At 35.3% G+C, this 16,040-nt stretch overlaps 3 protein-coding genes across 3 annotated transcripts; 2 read left to right on the top strand and 1 right to left on the bottom strand.

The window, feature by feature from the left end:
- Nucleotides 1-987: 987 nt before the first annotated feature.
- LOC145600195 (pentatricopeptide repeat-containing protein At3g13880-like) lies at nt 988-4,405 on the top strand. Its single transcript, XM_081656097.1, has 2 exons — nt 988-3,322; nt 4,273-4,405. Exon 1 carries the CDS (start codon nt 1,364-1,366, stop codon nt 3,314-3,316), a length of 1,953 nt encoding a protein of 650 aa, XP_081512223.1. The 5' UTR covers nt 988-1,363; the 3' UTR covers nt 3,317-3,322; nt 4,273-4,405.
- Nucleotides 4,142-11,079, top strand: LOC145600196 (putative polygalacturonase At1g80170). Its single transcript, XM_081656098.1, has 9 exons — nt 4,142-4,451; nt 4,560-4,688; nt 4,827-4,997; nt 5,110-5,130; nt 5,385-5,592; nt 5,861-5,942; nt 6,034-6,142; nt 6,604-6,720; nt 10,431-11,079. Exons 1-9 carry the CDS (start codon nt 4,215-4,217, stop codon nt 10,743-10,745), a joined length of 1,389 nt encoding a protein of 462 aa, XP_081512224.1. The 5' UTR covers nt 4,142-4,214; the 3' UTR covers nt 10,746-11,079.
- On the bottom strand, nt 6,794-9,914 carry LOC145601300 (FT-interacting protein 1-like). The gene has a single exon (XM_081657297.1). The coding sequence runs from the start codon at nt 9,549-9,551 to the stop codon at nt 7,080-7,082; it is 2,472 nt and encodes an 823-aa protein (XP_081513423.1). The 5' UTR covers nt 9,552-9,914; the 3' UTR covers nt 6,794-7,079.
- Nucleotides 11,080-16,040: the final 4,961 nt, after the last annotated feature.

Genomic DNA, 16,040 nt, shown 5'->3' with positions numbered 1-16,040 from the left:
GTACAAGAAATGTGGGAAGAGCAGTGTGGTTGGAAGTGGACTATCTTTGCTCCATATCTTAACCAAGATACCCTTAAGTTGATCAGAAACCATGAGGTGAGAATGGATCCGAATGTTGGGGACTTAGTTTATTGGAGAGGCAATTCCAAGGGCAAGTTTACAATTAAATCAGCAATGAGTATAATGCGCCATGAAACTGATATTTTTGATGAAGACTGCTGGGATTTAATTTGGCATGCTCCTGTCCAACAGAGAATTCGTGCTTTTCTCTGGTTGTCCTGCCATGACAGAGTAATGGGGAACTTGAATAGGTTCAAACGCAACTTAGAAGACAATGCTAAATGCTACATCTGTGACCATCCTGAAGAAAGTACCATCCACATTCTTCGTGACTGTCCAATGGCTAGAAGTGTGTGGAAAAAATTCCTCAATCCTGCTCAGCAAGTATATTTTTTCGTGGCAATTTGAAAGAATGGATTACTAGAAATCTGAAAAATGCCTTTGCTGAAGAAATTAAGGATTGGGATATGAAGTTTAGCATTACGGTGTGGTGGCTATGGAGGTGGAGGAACAACTATGTTTTTGATCGAAAGGATGATCTCCCACTTGATATTAATGCCTTCTTGCACATCAGATTCGAAGAGACTCGTCTCAGCAACATGAAGCTAAATGGGGGTGCCAATGCTAATGTAACCCAAAGGCAACAAAGTAACATTTCCTAGAAATCTCCCCCTATGGGATGGTATGTACTTAATTGTGATGGTGCTTCTAAAGGCTGCCCTGGTCCTGCTGGGGGGGGGGGGGAGGTATCATTAGAGATCAAGAGGGACGATTTGTGACTGCATTTGCAGCCAATTTTGGTCACTGCAATGCATTTCGTGCTGAGATACTAGAACTTGCAAGGGGCTTAGATATGGCACACAATCTACAGATTTCACATCTTGAAGTTCAGTTGGACAATCTAGCCTATGTTCAGCTTATGCGCAATGGTGAAGCAGGGAGTGGGGCAAACATCCATGATATCAATCACTGTCTTTCGAAGCTAAGGAATGCAAATTGGGAAGTAAAAGTCACTCACATTTACAGGGAGGGAAATCGCGCGGCGGATTGGTTGACCAACCGCGGAGTCTTATTAGACACGGATTTTTTCATTTTTAATTATGTTCCTTTTGGTTTAGGTAGTATTTTAAGTGAGGATGCTAGGGGAATGTCTTTCCCTCGTCTAGTTCCTCCTTAGGTGTGTTTTTGTTTTAGTTTGTTTTTGTTATTTTTTCTTCTTTGCTTTGTTTTTATTTGGACTTGTTCCTCCCTTGGATCAAAAAAAATAAAATAAAATAAAGCAACTACTCCGTATCACATTCATATGCCCAAATTATTGGGAGTTTTATGCCGGAAAATCCCTGCAATTTTCCGGCGCTTGCATCTTGATTCCTGCTATAAGACTGACCCTTCTGAGCTCATCTTCTTAAACAATCGTGCTATAGACAATAACATCAGATCAGGGTCTTTAGCCTCTGCCCACCAACTGTTCGATGAAATGTCTCTGAGAGATGTTGTTTCTTGGAACTTGCTAATTTCTGGGTACAAACGCTATGGAATGCCAGGGAAAGCTTTTGAATTGTATTCTGAAATGGTATTTCAGGGTTTTAGTGAAAGCCCATCAACATTTTCGTCTGTTATGAGCATTTGTAGTAATAATGGGTTTTATTTTGAGGGAATTCAAGTACATTGTAGAGTGATTTCACTTGGGTTTTGTGGGAATTTGTTTATTGGGGGTTCTATTGTGGACCTTTATATGCAATCAGGGTTTGTTGATGATGGGTTGAGATTTTTGGATGAGATGCCTGAAAGAAATGATGGTGTTTGGAATTCGGTTTTTCGTGGATTTTGTAAATTGGGTTTGTGGGATGAAGTTATAAGGCAGTATTCTAGAGTCAAATTTGATGGGGTTGTGTTGAATGATCTTATGGTTTGTTATTTGCTTCAGGGCTGTTGTAATGGAAACTTTGTAATTCAAGGAGAACAGTTGCACTGTCATGCTCTCAAGGCTGGGTTGGTTGAATCGAATCGGTTTGTAGCTAATGCATTGGTGGATTTTTACTCAGCTTGTGGGACTCTGAGTGATGCTCTGAAATCATTTGAAGTTATTCCTTATAATGCTGTGATTTCGTGGAATTCAATTGTTTATGCATATGCTAATAATGGGGTGTTGTTTGATGCACTTGAATGTTTTGTACAGATGCAATATTGGAGTATGAAACCATCTGTTCGTTCACTTGTTGCGCTCTTGAATTCGTGCAGCAAAAGTGGGAATCTTTTTGTGGGAAGACAGTTGCATTGCTGTGTTCTAAAATTGGGTTTTGATTGTGGAAGCATCCATGTTCAGTCTGCTCTTATTGATATGTATGGAAAATGTTACGAGATTGAGAGTTCGTTTAATATATATGAGGAGTGCACTTATAAAACTAGGGAGTGCTGCAATGCTCTTTTGACATCTATGTTACATTGTACTTATACTGAAGAGGTGGTTGAGCTGTTTAAGTTCATGGTTGACGAGGGGATTGAATTTGATGAATTCTCCTTGTCCACCACACTGAAAGCATTGTCAGGATCTTCTTTTGTGAGCTTAACAAGCTGCACATTGCTTCATTCTCTTGCTATAAAAAATGGATTGGAATCTCATATTGTGGTTTCATGTTCACTAATTGATATATATTCCAAATTAGGCCAGGTTGAACATTCACGCAGTATATTTGAAGGTTTACGTTCACCCAATGTTGTCTCCTTTACATCAGTTATAAATGGGCATGCCTGGAATGGATTAGGAAGAGAATGCCTAAATTTGCTCGAAATGATGTTCCAAAAGGGTTTGAAACCAGATAAGGTGACATTCTTGTGTGTCTTGACAGGGTGTAATCATTCAGGTTTAGTAGAGGATGGAAGACGGGTTTTTGAATCCATGAAATCACCCCATGGTATTGAACCAGATCAGAGGCATTATTCATGCATGGTTGATCTCTTAGGACGTGCGGGGTTGGTATATGAAGCGGAAGAATTGTTGAAGTTGTCTTTTGTAAAGGATGGTTCTTTCATGTGGAGCTCACTGCTGAGAAGTTGCAGGATGCACAAGAATGAAGTTGTTGGACAAAGAGTTGCAAAACGTTTGATGGAGCTTGAACCCGAAAATTCTGGAGCGTGTCTGCAAGTTTCAAACTTTTATCATGAAGTTGGAGATTCTGAATTGTCCATGCATTACAGAGAGATGGGAATGGCAAGACATTTGGTTAGGGAGATTGGTCACAGCTTTATCGTTTGAATTGTGGTAATGTCTCAGAATCGGCCATGAATCTTATTGCAAGATGTTTATATTTTAAAAAGTACAGGATTAGAATATTTTATTTTTGAGCTGCATTTTTATGAATTGATTACCTGCATTTTGATGAGCCTGGACCAACTTTCCTTCTAGAAAAGGAAAGGAATTTGGCTTCTAGATTTGGGACGTCTGGAAAGTACTATCTAGAAGCTGTTCTAGTATGGAAGAGTACAGATTAATTATATAGTTGACCAAAACTTATTCTTGATTTATCTATATCTGGTTTTATGGCTTGTCTGATCCTTTTGTATCACTCAGATCTGTACAGTTGTTGGGCGGTCTACCTGATGATGCCAAAAACTATTACTCCTTCTGTCCCTAATTTATAGGCCACATTTGATTGGGTTATTTATAAGGATTCAAGCTGCAAACCATCATTGCTGTTATTATTTTATTTTTAATTTATTTTGTTATTATTTATAGTTATACATTTCCACTACACCAATGTTGCCTTTCTTAAAAAATTAGCTAATGGTTTTATTACGGGTAATATATATGGGAAAGTTTGAAATTATAATTTTTAAATCCATTATTGGAAGGTCTATAATAGAAATGCATATATGGTGCTAGTCTGCTAGTTGGAGAAGTTTATGAGCTTTTTTGACTGGTGAAACTAAGGTCTACTGGTTTAAGAGTAAAGCAAAGATATGTAAAAGATTTTTCACTTATACTTGAAGTGTAGGCATTAAGAAAGTGTTGGCTCTTCATCTACTTTCAAGCCAAGCCAGATTTTCATAAATCTCTTCATTTTGAATGCTAATCTTGCATATAAATGCAAACCCAGTGTCTGCTCATAATTTATCATACTCTAATTTTCTAATCCTGCAAAAACTCACAAATTATGGAATTATTCTATGTTCTTTTCCTTAGCTTATTAATAACAGCTCATGGGACTGCAGAATATGAGGTACATGACAAAATTGCTATGCTTGGAGAACTTGAAAGCTTCGACATATATGAAGAAGATGAAATAGAAGCTTTTGAAATGCCTTCATGGACCAGTACGAATGCTGGACATGTTCTTGTGAATGTCGATAGCTTTGGTGCTAATGGAGATGGAAATTCTGATGATACCCAGGTAATCCTGATGCAGCATTAAACTTCATTGATTGATAAATCTTATACCTGCATGTGTAAGTTCTGACAATGCTACTAAACTTGTATTTTTCTATGAAAATATTTTCAGGCCTTTGTTAGTGCATGGAAGCAGGCCTGTTCTTCACAAAAAGCAGTCCTCTTAGTTCCTGAAGGGCGTCGTTATCTTGTCAACGCAACAAAATTTGAAGGACCGTGTGCAGGCAGATTAGTCATCCAGGTAAACTTTTATCCAGAAATGTCAATATGTCTACACTCCAATCTAGCTGTGATCTCTGATATGTTGATGTGAACCCCACAGAATGTAACTATTTCTGATGAGAATTTTTTTGGCTACTGTTGTGTGCTTGGTGTGCAGGTTGATGGTACAATAGTTGCACCAGGAGAGCCCAAGGACTGGGATCCAAAATTTTCCCGGACTTGGTTGAATTTTCACAACTTAACAAGTGTTATTTTCCAAGGCAAAGGGGTAATTGATGGATCTGGCAGTAAATGGTGGGCTGCATCCTGCAAAAAGAACAAGACCAATGTAACTCTTCGTCAATTGTCATCATCTGATTTTTTGTATTACTGACTGATAAATTTGATTGTATTGATACTAATCCATCTGTCTGTTTTGTCAATTTTCCTTGATCTTGCAGCCATGCAAAGGAGCACCAACAGTACGTATCCCTTATCGGCCTTATGTTGGAACTATTTGCATATTTAATTATTTATTACGCATGGATTGTGGGCTGGTTCTACAATACTCTATTTATGTTATTCTGGAAAAATCTAGATTTGAAGTATGATGGGTTGTTGAAGTTATGGTTTTGTTAAGCAAGTTATTAGTAGATCGTAATTATCAGAATCTAAAGGATGCAACAAGCTGATAAGTTTTTTTTTTTTTTTTTTTTTTTTTTTTGTTTGGCTGAAGGCACTGACAATAGATGCAAGCTCTGCTATAAGGGTAAAGGGTCTGACTATCCAGAACAGCCAACAAATGCACTTTGTTATTTCCCGGTCCAATTCTGTGCGAGTATCCAATGTGCTAGTTTCTTCCCCAGAAGACAGCCCTAACACTGATGGAATACATATCACTGAATCAACAAATGTTGCTCTCCTCGACTGTAAAATCGGAACAGGTAATTTTGCAACTATGAGCTGCTCCATCCTTAAATGTTGCTGCTACCATAATCTGAACCTTTTACAAGTAGATACTTGGGATTATAAGAGGATTCATATTGTATTGTGTCCTTTAGTTTAAGACACACAGTAGTGCTCTGTAACATATATTAAATTTTTTAAAAATAAAGTGTGTACCATGTTAAATATGCACCAAAACACGTTATTTGATTCAGGCATGCTAAGACTGCTAACTAACTAAATTTTGTGCTGACGCTTGTACACTAGGGGATGATTGTGTTTCAATTGTAAACGCCAGTTCAGCTATCAAGATGAAGAAGATTTATTGCGGTCCTGGACATGGAATTAGGTATTTCTTTCAATTATTAGATTGCCTCTGTGATGTGGCCTCTTAAATCTTGGCGTATTCTGTATTTCACTAATCTGATTTGCTACTGCAGCATAGGAAGCCTGGGTAAGGATAACTCAACTGGCATTGTCACAAAAGTTGTCCTGAGTGGTGCATTTATAAAGGGTGCAAGTAATGGACTCAGAATTAAGACTTGGCAGGTAATCATTGAAAAATCAGATGTCATTTCCAACTCCCTTCAACCCCCCCTCCTCCCCTTTTCAAACAATGAAAAAAGAAATGACTTTGATGGGGAACAAGGTAAGTTCTTGATGTATTCCATTAAAAAAAAAAAAGGTAAGTTCTTGATGTGCCATCCCTTCTGGTAAATTTGAGAACAGAATAATGGAACAGACAATTGATAAAACGATTATCTCAAAGAGCTGACTTACTGTGTTGGAGTAACATGACATTGCTGCGTGTATACGGTAGAAGTAGGACTGCATGCATTTCTTCTCTCTCAATATTGTTTTATAAATCCTTGCTCTAAAAATTGAATTTACTGCATAGTTAAATCTATTTGTACAAGCTCTGGTACTATATTTTAAAATCTACCTTTTGATTCTTCCTTTGAGTTTAAATTATCAGAACTTGAATATCTCTACTTGCCTTCTTCATGCAGGGAGGATCTGGTTATGTCAAAGCAATACGCTTTGAAAATGTGATGATGGAAGACGTTGCAAATCCTATAATTATCGATCAATTCTATTGCGATTCTCCCAATCCTTGTGGAAACCAGGTAAATTTAAGGTGTCCATTTTTTATTTGCTCTTCAGCTAGAAATATGGTGTGTTTCCTGTTTACATAAACTGGTCTCAAGTGTCTTCCATACAAAAAACAAAGTTCTTTCTAGTTTCTTGTCTTAAAAACAGAATATTAGATAATCCTAGACGTCATTTTCAGAAGTAGGGCTAAGGTTTTGCGGTTTTGCCTCTCTTGTTAAGAGAAAAAAAATTATATATTATATATAGCAAAATAGCTTAGAAACGTGAAACATACTTTTTATATTCAGCAAATATATAAAACTTTGATAAGAAGTAAAAATGGAAAAGACATTGAAACAACAGATGTGTCAATCAATTGACTAGCACCTATTGCTTAGAGCAAGCTGTCAGCTCGAGAAGGCAATCTCTTGAAAAAGTTGTTAGGAACAGAAGGCAGCTTGCTTCTGAACTTCGGGTGCCTCAGGGTGTACAGCCCTGCTACTAGAGCAATTACTCTGAATGGAGTCACATAAAGAAGCACAGCTGCAGAAAGGGAGAACATTATATATAAGCTAGTCGCTCTTGGATCCCGCCAGCTTAGCAGGGATTGGAATCTCTCCCCTTGAGTTGCTAAGTCACCCACCACTGTCTGAATCCTTCCAGCCACACTTCTAAGCCGATCATACCTCATCCTAATGATTTCATGTGGCCTAGAAGTAGGAAATGTGTCAAATTCTTCATCAAGCTCATCTGGATGTACTGCTTCTGCCCATGAAAGTTTGATATCCATATGGGGTGGGTTACGTGGGCGGAACCTGTAGTTCCATAAACCAATGAAAAACATGTAGAGGCACATCGTTGGTAGTATCAACTCTGGGTACCATATCAATATTAAGAAGAGAATGTGAACTAGGACTGTAGTAATAGGATTTTTCCAATGGCAAACATCACCAAACCACCGGCTTATTGATATTGTGCCTGACAAAATTGCCATGATTCTGAAGAAATTAGCTTTGCTTCTTCGCATACTCCACAGGTGGGAATCCACATCTAACATGTATTCCACCACCTCCTTTCTCAATGGTGGTTCAGCTCTGCCTAGCCTTGCTGCCACTATGTTCATGGCTTGGAATCTAAGGCTGTCTATTTGGTTTACTGTGAAAGGGTGGAGGTAATGCATTTTAGGGAGCAGGGGATGGCCATACATGTAAATCATGTTGGCCAAGGATAAGCTGGTGAATCTAACTGCTAGCTGGAGTTCTCCCATCTTCTTCACCCCACCTGGATGCAGAACAAGGAGAGGATAGGAATTTGCATAAACACGATGAGACTCAAGTGTGGATAGTCTTATTCTTACCTTTCCAATTCGTGAATCTCTGGCTGAACTACCAGCAGTACCCTGCTTCTCAGATCCGCCCAAGTGGCAATTGTCAAACACTCCCAATGTTATTACTGTACATGGGTCATAAACTTCCCATGTGTATTGCTCATTCCATTTTGGAGCAAAAGAATCCAGAATTGTTCTGGTCCGAACCCATTTCTGACCATATTTTGCCACACAGTATGCATCTGTGGTGCCTCTGCCATCCTTTGTCTTCATGGGAAGAAGACCTTGAGCACCTAAAACACCCATTTCCAAAATCCCGACTGGTGGCTTCCAAAGTTGACGTGATGTTGGGCGTGTGTCACTGACATACATTGTTGACTCATCCAATACATGGTACCCACCCTCAAGACAGACTCTGAGGTGCACCCTGCTGGAAAATTTCTGTTCCATCCTCCTGTCCGATTCCAAGACTCCAAATCCGAATTTCTCCAGGTTGAACCAACGAGAATGAACTGGTCTGTGGTCTAGCCGCTTCTCAAAGATGTTGACTGGTAGCATTATCTTGCCTAGCACATCATCTTTTGCTGGATGAACACGATCCTCAACAGTGAGGACTAGCTGCTCCTCAAAGGGCTCGGCAACTACAAAAACCAGATCCTCATTCCAAAGCGGATTCATGGTGTTTGGTGGACTTATCTTAGTCCGCAAAACTTGGTTGCCAACTTGAATTTTCACAAGAAGCTCTGGCGCTCTGCTCCTATCATTTGGAATCACATCTTGAGCTTCAATCACATTCACTCTCAGGTACCATAATTTCGGGGTCATGTAAACTTTCGAACGAATGCTAAATAACCCTTCTCCCTGAACAAAAGCGGTTTCTGTGTGCCATGCCTCTGGAAAGGCTTCATCAGCTTGCGTGCCCATCCAAACAGCCAGCATTACCTCCCCCATTACCTTCCCATGTCCTCTTCGATCTTCCAGCCTGTACCATTGAGGTGCCAATGGGCTATCAGGTGGGACCCTGGTTGGGACCTCACTTAGGTCAAACACCACCCTCCCTATGTACTCATCCCTCCCCACCATCTCTCGTTCCTTTAAAAAGACTTCCAATGTAGATGCTTGGATACGGTCCTTTGAGAAAGCAAAAACCTGATTCCACTCTGGATTCCTTTTATTCTCTAAATGCTTGGTTCGCCCTTTATAGTTCCCTAGCTTGACTTCTACATAAGGATCACAACTTCCAGTGACACCACTCTGGGGAAGATCTTTGGCTTTCACCACTCGAACATAAAGGTAGTATGTTTGCTCAACAAGATCATAAGTACTACTGAATTTCTCTCCACTATTCATCCATGCTCGTCCACCATAGCTTCCTCCATTGGGCCACCGCTCTCCTAGCTGAGGGTTAGCTTCTTTTAGCTTGTAGTCATTGTCGTGGCTGACAGAGCCTCGTTCGTGGCTGACAGATCCTCGTTGTTCGTGGCCGACAGAGCCTTGTTGTTCATGGCCGACAGAGCCTCGTTGTCTGATGCGGATCATCGTTGTTGAAAGTTTTTTGAAATTGGGAGATGGTTTTTTTTTGGTGTCAGGTTAGTTTACTCTGAAACAAAGGAAGTAGTGGATTGGTTTTATGGTCTTACAATAGGCAAAGATTTAGAATGAGTTTCTACTGTGGAAAAAGTGATGATTTTTTTTCCCTACACAGTTATTACCTGCTGTAGGTTTACTTCTTTTGTAGATGTCTTCTATGGATGGTTTGCAGTGGGATTTGATTTCATTTAGAAGGAAGTGTAGCAACTGGCTGTAAGTGAGTTTGGTATATTCTGGGAAATATTTGGTTTGGCTTCTCCGGCAACGAAAACTAAATTTCAGTAGTGTTGTAGCTGGTACTTTGTGTGTTAGTTTATGGGTGTGGATGATTCTTAGCTCCAGCTTCATGGTCTTTTTACTCTCTTGTTGCACCTGAAAGAAGCTATAAAGGAATCAATTCTGCACAAGAAATCTGTGACTCAATTCACAAGCAAGGAAGTTATGCCTTAGAAAGGGCAAGCTTAAGCAAAGAATCTCAAGGGCTGTAGTGTTATTCTTCCCTCTCTACTAAGACTGCAGTCCTGCTCTGATAAGTGAACAGAACAGTGGTTTGGTCAAGAATCCGCGTGCTACTAATTTAAGCTCTTAGATATTGATTAATTAAACAATGGTAAAACCTTTTTAGCTATTCCAGGGAATGAGAAATTTTGCTTGTTTGCTTCTTTCTTCATTTTATAAAGGTAGCCATTCCAGTGGCAGTAGTAGTCTAATGATGTGTCTTTCCTTTTCTTTCTTTCTGTCTTTCTTTCTTACCTTTCCCCTTTCTCATTGTGATCACATGATCAAATACCTAATCTCTTCTTGATTTCTCTTTTTCTTCCTTTTCAGTCGACTGCTGTGCAAATAAGTCAGGTGATGTACCGGAATATTACTGGAACTACGAATAGCAAGCAAGCCATGAAGTTTGCTTGCAGCGACACAGTTCCTTGCGAGAACATTGTCCTCACAAATATTGACTTGCACCGGAAGGATGGCACAACAGAGACATATTGCAACTCTGTCACTGGTTTTGGCTTCGGAACAATCAACCCCCCTGCTGATTGCCTTACCTCCAGTGACAAAGGTTATTCCAGTCCTGATGACATGAGAATTTCCCAGCTTGGGGAATCAATAGAAGATCACTTAGTTCATACAGAGCTGTGATTTTGCTTCTATCATATTATAGGTACAAAGTATTACACTTTAGTATTGAGTTTATTAAATGCTCAAATGGAATTTTAAATGATGTAGAATACATACTTTAGGGAAGGGTGTCACTTCAGACTTGATGAGTTTCAGGTCTAAAATTTTAACTTTTCCTATTTTCTATTTTTCTAATTTGGATTGTAATGATGCAATAGAAATATAATTGATTATTTGTCATTATAGAAAGAATGTGTAATTTAAGTTTTTTTTTTTTTTTTTTTCTTTTAGTAAGAATTGGAAGTACCCCGTGCAACCGTCTGTAGCACAATTTATGTACGAACTTTTATGTTTACCCCCCCACAAAACCCTTATATTTATCAAGGGTTGTTAGTGTTATAACAATACATGTTGTATTCTTGTAATCGATAATATTCATGTCTAATAAAAACGTTAAGATTTCAGTTTGGTATGTGACTAAAGGCTAGTCGGGTCAGGTTATTCATTTCGGTTAACAAGAGCCAAAAGTGGCCATCTAACTGAAAGGAGTAGGAGGTGAAGTAGGATGCCTTTGCTTAAAGAGGAGGCAAAGCACAACTAGTTATTTAATACTTATTAGAATGGAAACTCATTACTTCCAACATTCTTTCACACAATATTAAAAAGGGGGTATATTTTCCAATATAATGATAAATTAAGTTCACTTAAGTTCTTTATTTATCTTTTATACCTTAAGTTTGGTGAGGTTGGGACTTGGGAGTGTGAAAGAGAAAGTGAGAAACCCCATCTCGGTATCTCTATGCAAGGACAATGAAAAGTGTCCATTGTACACAATTAATTTCAAAGAAAAACGCTGAGTGTAATTTTATACTTTATTAGGGATTTTTACGCGCGCGATGCGCGCAGATGGCTAGTCGTTTAAGGAGAATTATTACTGTTGGTCTTTATGCCTAATGCATATTTGCATGATATTTTATTATATCTATTTGCATAGTTATTTTTAAGTACTTATTGATGAAACGAATTAAATAAATTAAACAAGTCATAATATAATTATATATTTTTTAAAAAATAAAGAGTCTAAAAAATGCTTTGAATATTAAAATAAACACAAATAATTTAATCAATTTTGGTGATTCAAGAGACATAAAGGCCTTGTCAAAAAAAAAAAAAGAGACATAAAGGCTTTTGAATTCAATGGGGGTAAAATTGTAAATATGTAAAAGAACATTTTTAGGGATGTAAATGTCTGCACTATTCATAAGAGTATTGTTCCACTTTTTATAAGGTAGGGATATCTTTAACCTTTTTCCTCTTGGATAAGTTATACGATATGTCCCCCTCAGAAAAAAAAAAAAAAAGTTATACGGTATGTTTTATGATATTAAAAAATAATACTACCTTCGTTAACTTTTAGTTGCAACTTTGGAATATTTTATATCTCACAAATCTAATATATATATATATATATATATATATATATATATATATATATATATATATATATATATATATATATATATATATATATATATATAGAGGAAGGCTCATGTAAGAACCCTCCTCTATATAAGAACCCAATCTTATATAAGAACCAATCTCAGCCCTTTATTAGTTTTGATCTAACCATCTAAAATGATCCTTTAGTAATGACATTTCTGTAATTTTGAAGAGTTTATATTTAGAACATAGAAAAAAATTTAGAACATGGAAAAATTTTAGAACATAAGCTGCAAAAAATTTAGAACATAAGCAGAAAAAATTTAAAACAAAGTTATTATGGTTTACTTTCGAAAGTTTTTTTTTTTTTATATATAGATAACCTATGTAGGAATCGAACCTACATCCTCTATGCATTTGCATAGTGCTCTACCAATTGAGCTAATAGGTTTTAGCATATGTTCTTTTTTTTTCATTTACCGTAAATGTTCAAAAGTTTTTTGCTAATACTTTAATTTTTCAAAAGTTTTTTTGCTAATACTTTAATTTTTTCTACCTACGCCTTTTTATATGTTCTAAATTATTTTCCTATCATCTAAACTTTTTCATCCATTACTTTAAATTTTTCTGTCTATGCTCTGAATTTTTCGTATATTTCTGAAAATTTTCACCCTATGTTCTAAATTTTTTCTATCTATAATCTTAAAATTTCTCTTTTTTAAATTTTTTCACCCTATGTTCTAAATTTTTTTCCTATGTTCTAAATTTTTTCACCCTATGTTCTAAACTTTTTTCCTATATACTAAATTTTTTCACCCTATGTTCTAAACTTTTTTCCTATATATGTTCTAAATTTTTTCACCCTATGTTCTAAATTTTTTTCCTATGTTCTAAATTTTTCACCCTATGTTCTAAACTTTTTTCCTATATACTAAATTTTTTCACCCTATGTTCTAAACTTTTTTCCTATGTTCTAAATTTTTTCACCCTATGTTCTAAATTTTTTTCCCTATGTTCTAAACTTTTTTTATTATGTACTAATTTTTTTCGCCTTATGTTCTGGACTTTTTTCCTATGTTTAGAACATAAAGTATATAATTTTGAACATAAAGTATAGAATATATGTTGTAGATTTTTTTGCTTATGTTCTAAATTTTTCTTCCTATGTTCCAAATTTTCTATGTTCGAAATTTTTAAAGCATATCTTCTATTTTTTTTCTCTATGTTCTAATTTTTTCCTATGTTCTAAATTTCTTTCTTATGTTTTAACTATATTCCCTATGTTCTATATTTTTATTCCGATATGTTCTAAACTTTTTTTTCCTATGTTCTAAGGGCCTGTTCTCTTACGTTGAAATTCAGTTCAGTTCAGTTCAGTTCAGCTGAGTTCAGTTCAGTTCAGTTCAACTCAATTCAGTTCAGTTCAGTTCAGTTCAGCTCAATTCAGTTCAGTTCAGTTCAGCTCCTAATTTCCTTCTCTTATAAAATATTCATTTCAGTTCAGTTCAGTTCAGTTCAGCTGAGTTCAGTTCAGTTCAGTTCAGTTCAGCTGAGTTCAGTTCAGTTCAGTTCAGTTCAGTTCAGTTCAGCTGAGTTCAGTTCAGTTCAGTTCAGTTCAGTTCAGTTCAGTTCAGTTCAGCTCAGCTGAGTTCAGTCAATGAGAACAGGCCCTAAATTTTTTTCCTATGTTCTAATTTTTTATTCCTATGTTCTAAGGTTTTTAAGTCTATATTCTAAATTTTTTAAGCCTATGTTCTACATTTTTTTCCTATGTTCTAATTTTTTTTGCCTATGTTCTAAATTTCTTTCCTATGTTTTAAATATTTTCCTTATGTTCTAAATTTTTATTCCTATATTTTCTAAATTTTTATTCCTATATGTTCTAAATTTTTAAGCCTATGTTCTAACTTTTTTCCCTTTTTCCTATGTTCTAACTTTTTTTCCTATTTTCTAATTTTTTTAGTCCTATGTTCTAAAGTTTTTAAGTCTATATTCTAAATTTTTTAGGCCTGCGTTCTAAATTTTTTTCCTATGTTCTAAATTTGTATTCCTATGACGTAAATTTTTTAAGCCTATGTTCTAAATTTGTTTTGCCTATGTTCTAAAATTGTTTTGCCTATGTTGTGAATTTGTATTCCTATAACCTAAAGTTTTTAAGCTTATGTTCTAAATTTGTTTTGCATATGTTCTAAATTTTTATTCCCGTGTTCTAAAGTTTTTACGCCATGTTCTAATTTTTTCCCTATGTTCTAAATTTTTATTCCTATGTTCTAATTAAAGTTATTAAGCCCGTGTTCTAAATTTTTTTCTATGTTCTAAATTTTTTTTTGCCTATGTTCTATTTTTAAAACTTGTCTCTGTATATTCTAAATTTTTTTTTTCTAAATAAATGAGATGTCATGAAAGCTATAATTTAGAACACAACAAGAGTATCACTAATGAAGAACACAACAAGAGTATCACTAATTTAGAACATGCTGAAAAAGAGTTTAAAACATGATGAAAAAGAGTTTAGAACGTGCTAAGCTAATTTACAATTCACATAAGTGAATTAATTCATCTAGAAATTCTAAAATTACATAATTAGTTGCAAAACATAATAGACAAATCACCTTTTGCACGGATATACAATAAATCATCATAAATTGAAAAAAATAATCGCAAAAAAACTACTAAAATGATGCCAAAAAAAAAACATCAAACAATAAATAATCAAGAGTAGTGCTGAAAATACCTAATATCGCTGAAATTCAAAAACTGGAATCGCTGAAATTCGAACCCTACGAGCCCTAAATCCGCTGAAAATTCCAGCCTTTAAATCGTATGAACCCTAAAATCGCCGAAAAATAAATCAAAAAAATAAAAAATTCGACTTGAACTCATACAAAATTAATGAAAACAAATCAGAAAATTCGCAAAAATTAAATCACAAAAACCAAATCACTAATATCAAATCAAAATCAAAAATTAAATTGAAAAATCGCAAAATCTACTTGAACATCACGCGAATTTCATGAAAATTTGAACAAAATCGAATAAAAAAACATACCTGATTTGAAATCCTTCAAATTGCAACTTGTATGGAGATTTTTGGGAGTTTTGATGAGAGAGAATTCAGAGAAAGCCATAAACGTATAATGAAGAGAGAGAAATTGCTTTAGAGAAATTGCTTTTTTTTATTGTAGGAAAGATAAAATTGATTTTTTTTTTTATTTTAATCCTGACCACTCATCCCTATCTAATTCTACGGTTGAGATTAGTTCTTATATAAGATTGGTTTCTTATATATAGGAGGGTTCTTACCGGATCCCTCCCCTATATATATATATATATATATATATATATATATATATATATATATATATATATATATATATATATATATATATATAAAGGGGAGTTTTTTTCCTGAGTTTTTAGAGAGCCACGTAGGATCTAATTTTCTTAGTGCGCCACGTAAGATTATAAATTTTAGTATTAGCCAGTTAAATAAGAGATTATTATAATCTTTTATAATTAAATAATTCAAATGCCACGTAAGCAAAATTGAAAAATGAGATTTTTAAATTTAAATTAATTAAATATAAAATATTAGCTTTACATATTAGGAATTTTATCTAAATATATATAACCAATTTTAGCACATAAATTTTAAAAAAAAAATTAAACAAACCGTGCATCGCACGGGCTTCATCTAGTAATACCCTAAAGTTGCAACTAAAAATTAACGGAGGTAGTACTACATATTATTCTATATAAATTTGTAAAAGCAAAAAAAAAATATAAAAAGTAAAATTTTGTACAAGTATACAAAATCACTAACGAACTTAACCGTATTTACCCCAATGAGAATGCATCTAACGTTCTCTAAGCATT

The sequence above is a fragment of the Chenopodium album genome, chromosome 21, assembly GCF_948465745.1.
Source record: "Chenopodium album chromosome 21, dcCheAlbu1.1, whole genome shotgun sequence".
Classification (NCBI taxonomy): domain Eukaryota; kingdom Viridiplantae; phylum Streptophyta; class Magnoliopsida; order Caryophyllales; family Amaranthaceae; genus Chenopodium; species Chenopodium album.
Note: the sequence above shows the minus strand (reverse complement) of the source record. Positions and strands in the feature narration are given on the sequence as shown.

Excerpts from the sequence above, each read along its gene's own strand:
- LOC145601300 (XM_081657297.1), bottom strand. The coding sequence starts at position 9,551 with ATGATCCGCATCAGACAACGAGGCTCTGTCGGCCATGAACAACAAGGC.
- LOC145600196 (XM_081656098.1), top strand. The coding sequence starts at position 4,215 with ATGGAATTATTCTATGTTCTTTTCCTTAGCTTATTAATAACAGCTCAT. Across the intron at positions 4,452-4,559 it reads GAAATTCTGATGATACCCAG|GCCTTTGTTAGTGCATGGAA; the intron begins GTAATCCTGATG and ends AAATATTTTCAG. Across the intron at positions 4,998-5,109 it reads GCAAAAAGAACAAGACCAAT|CCATGCAAAGGAGCACCAAC; the intron begins GTAACTCTTCGT and ends TTGATCTTGCAG.
- LOC145600195 (XM_081656097.1), top strand. The coding sequence starts at position 1,364 with ATGCCCAAATTATTGGGAGTTTTATGCCGGAAAATCCCTGCAATTTTC.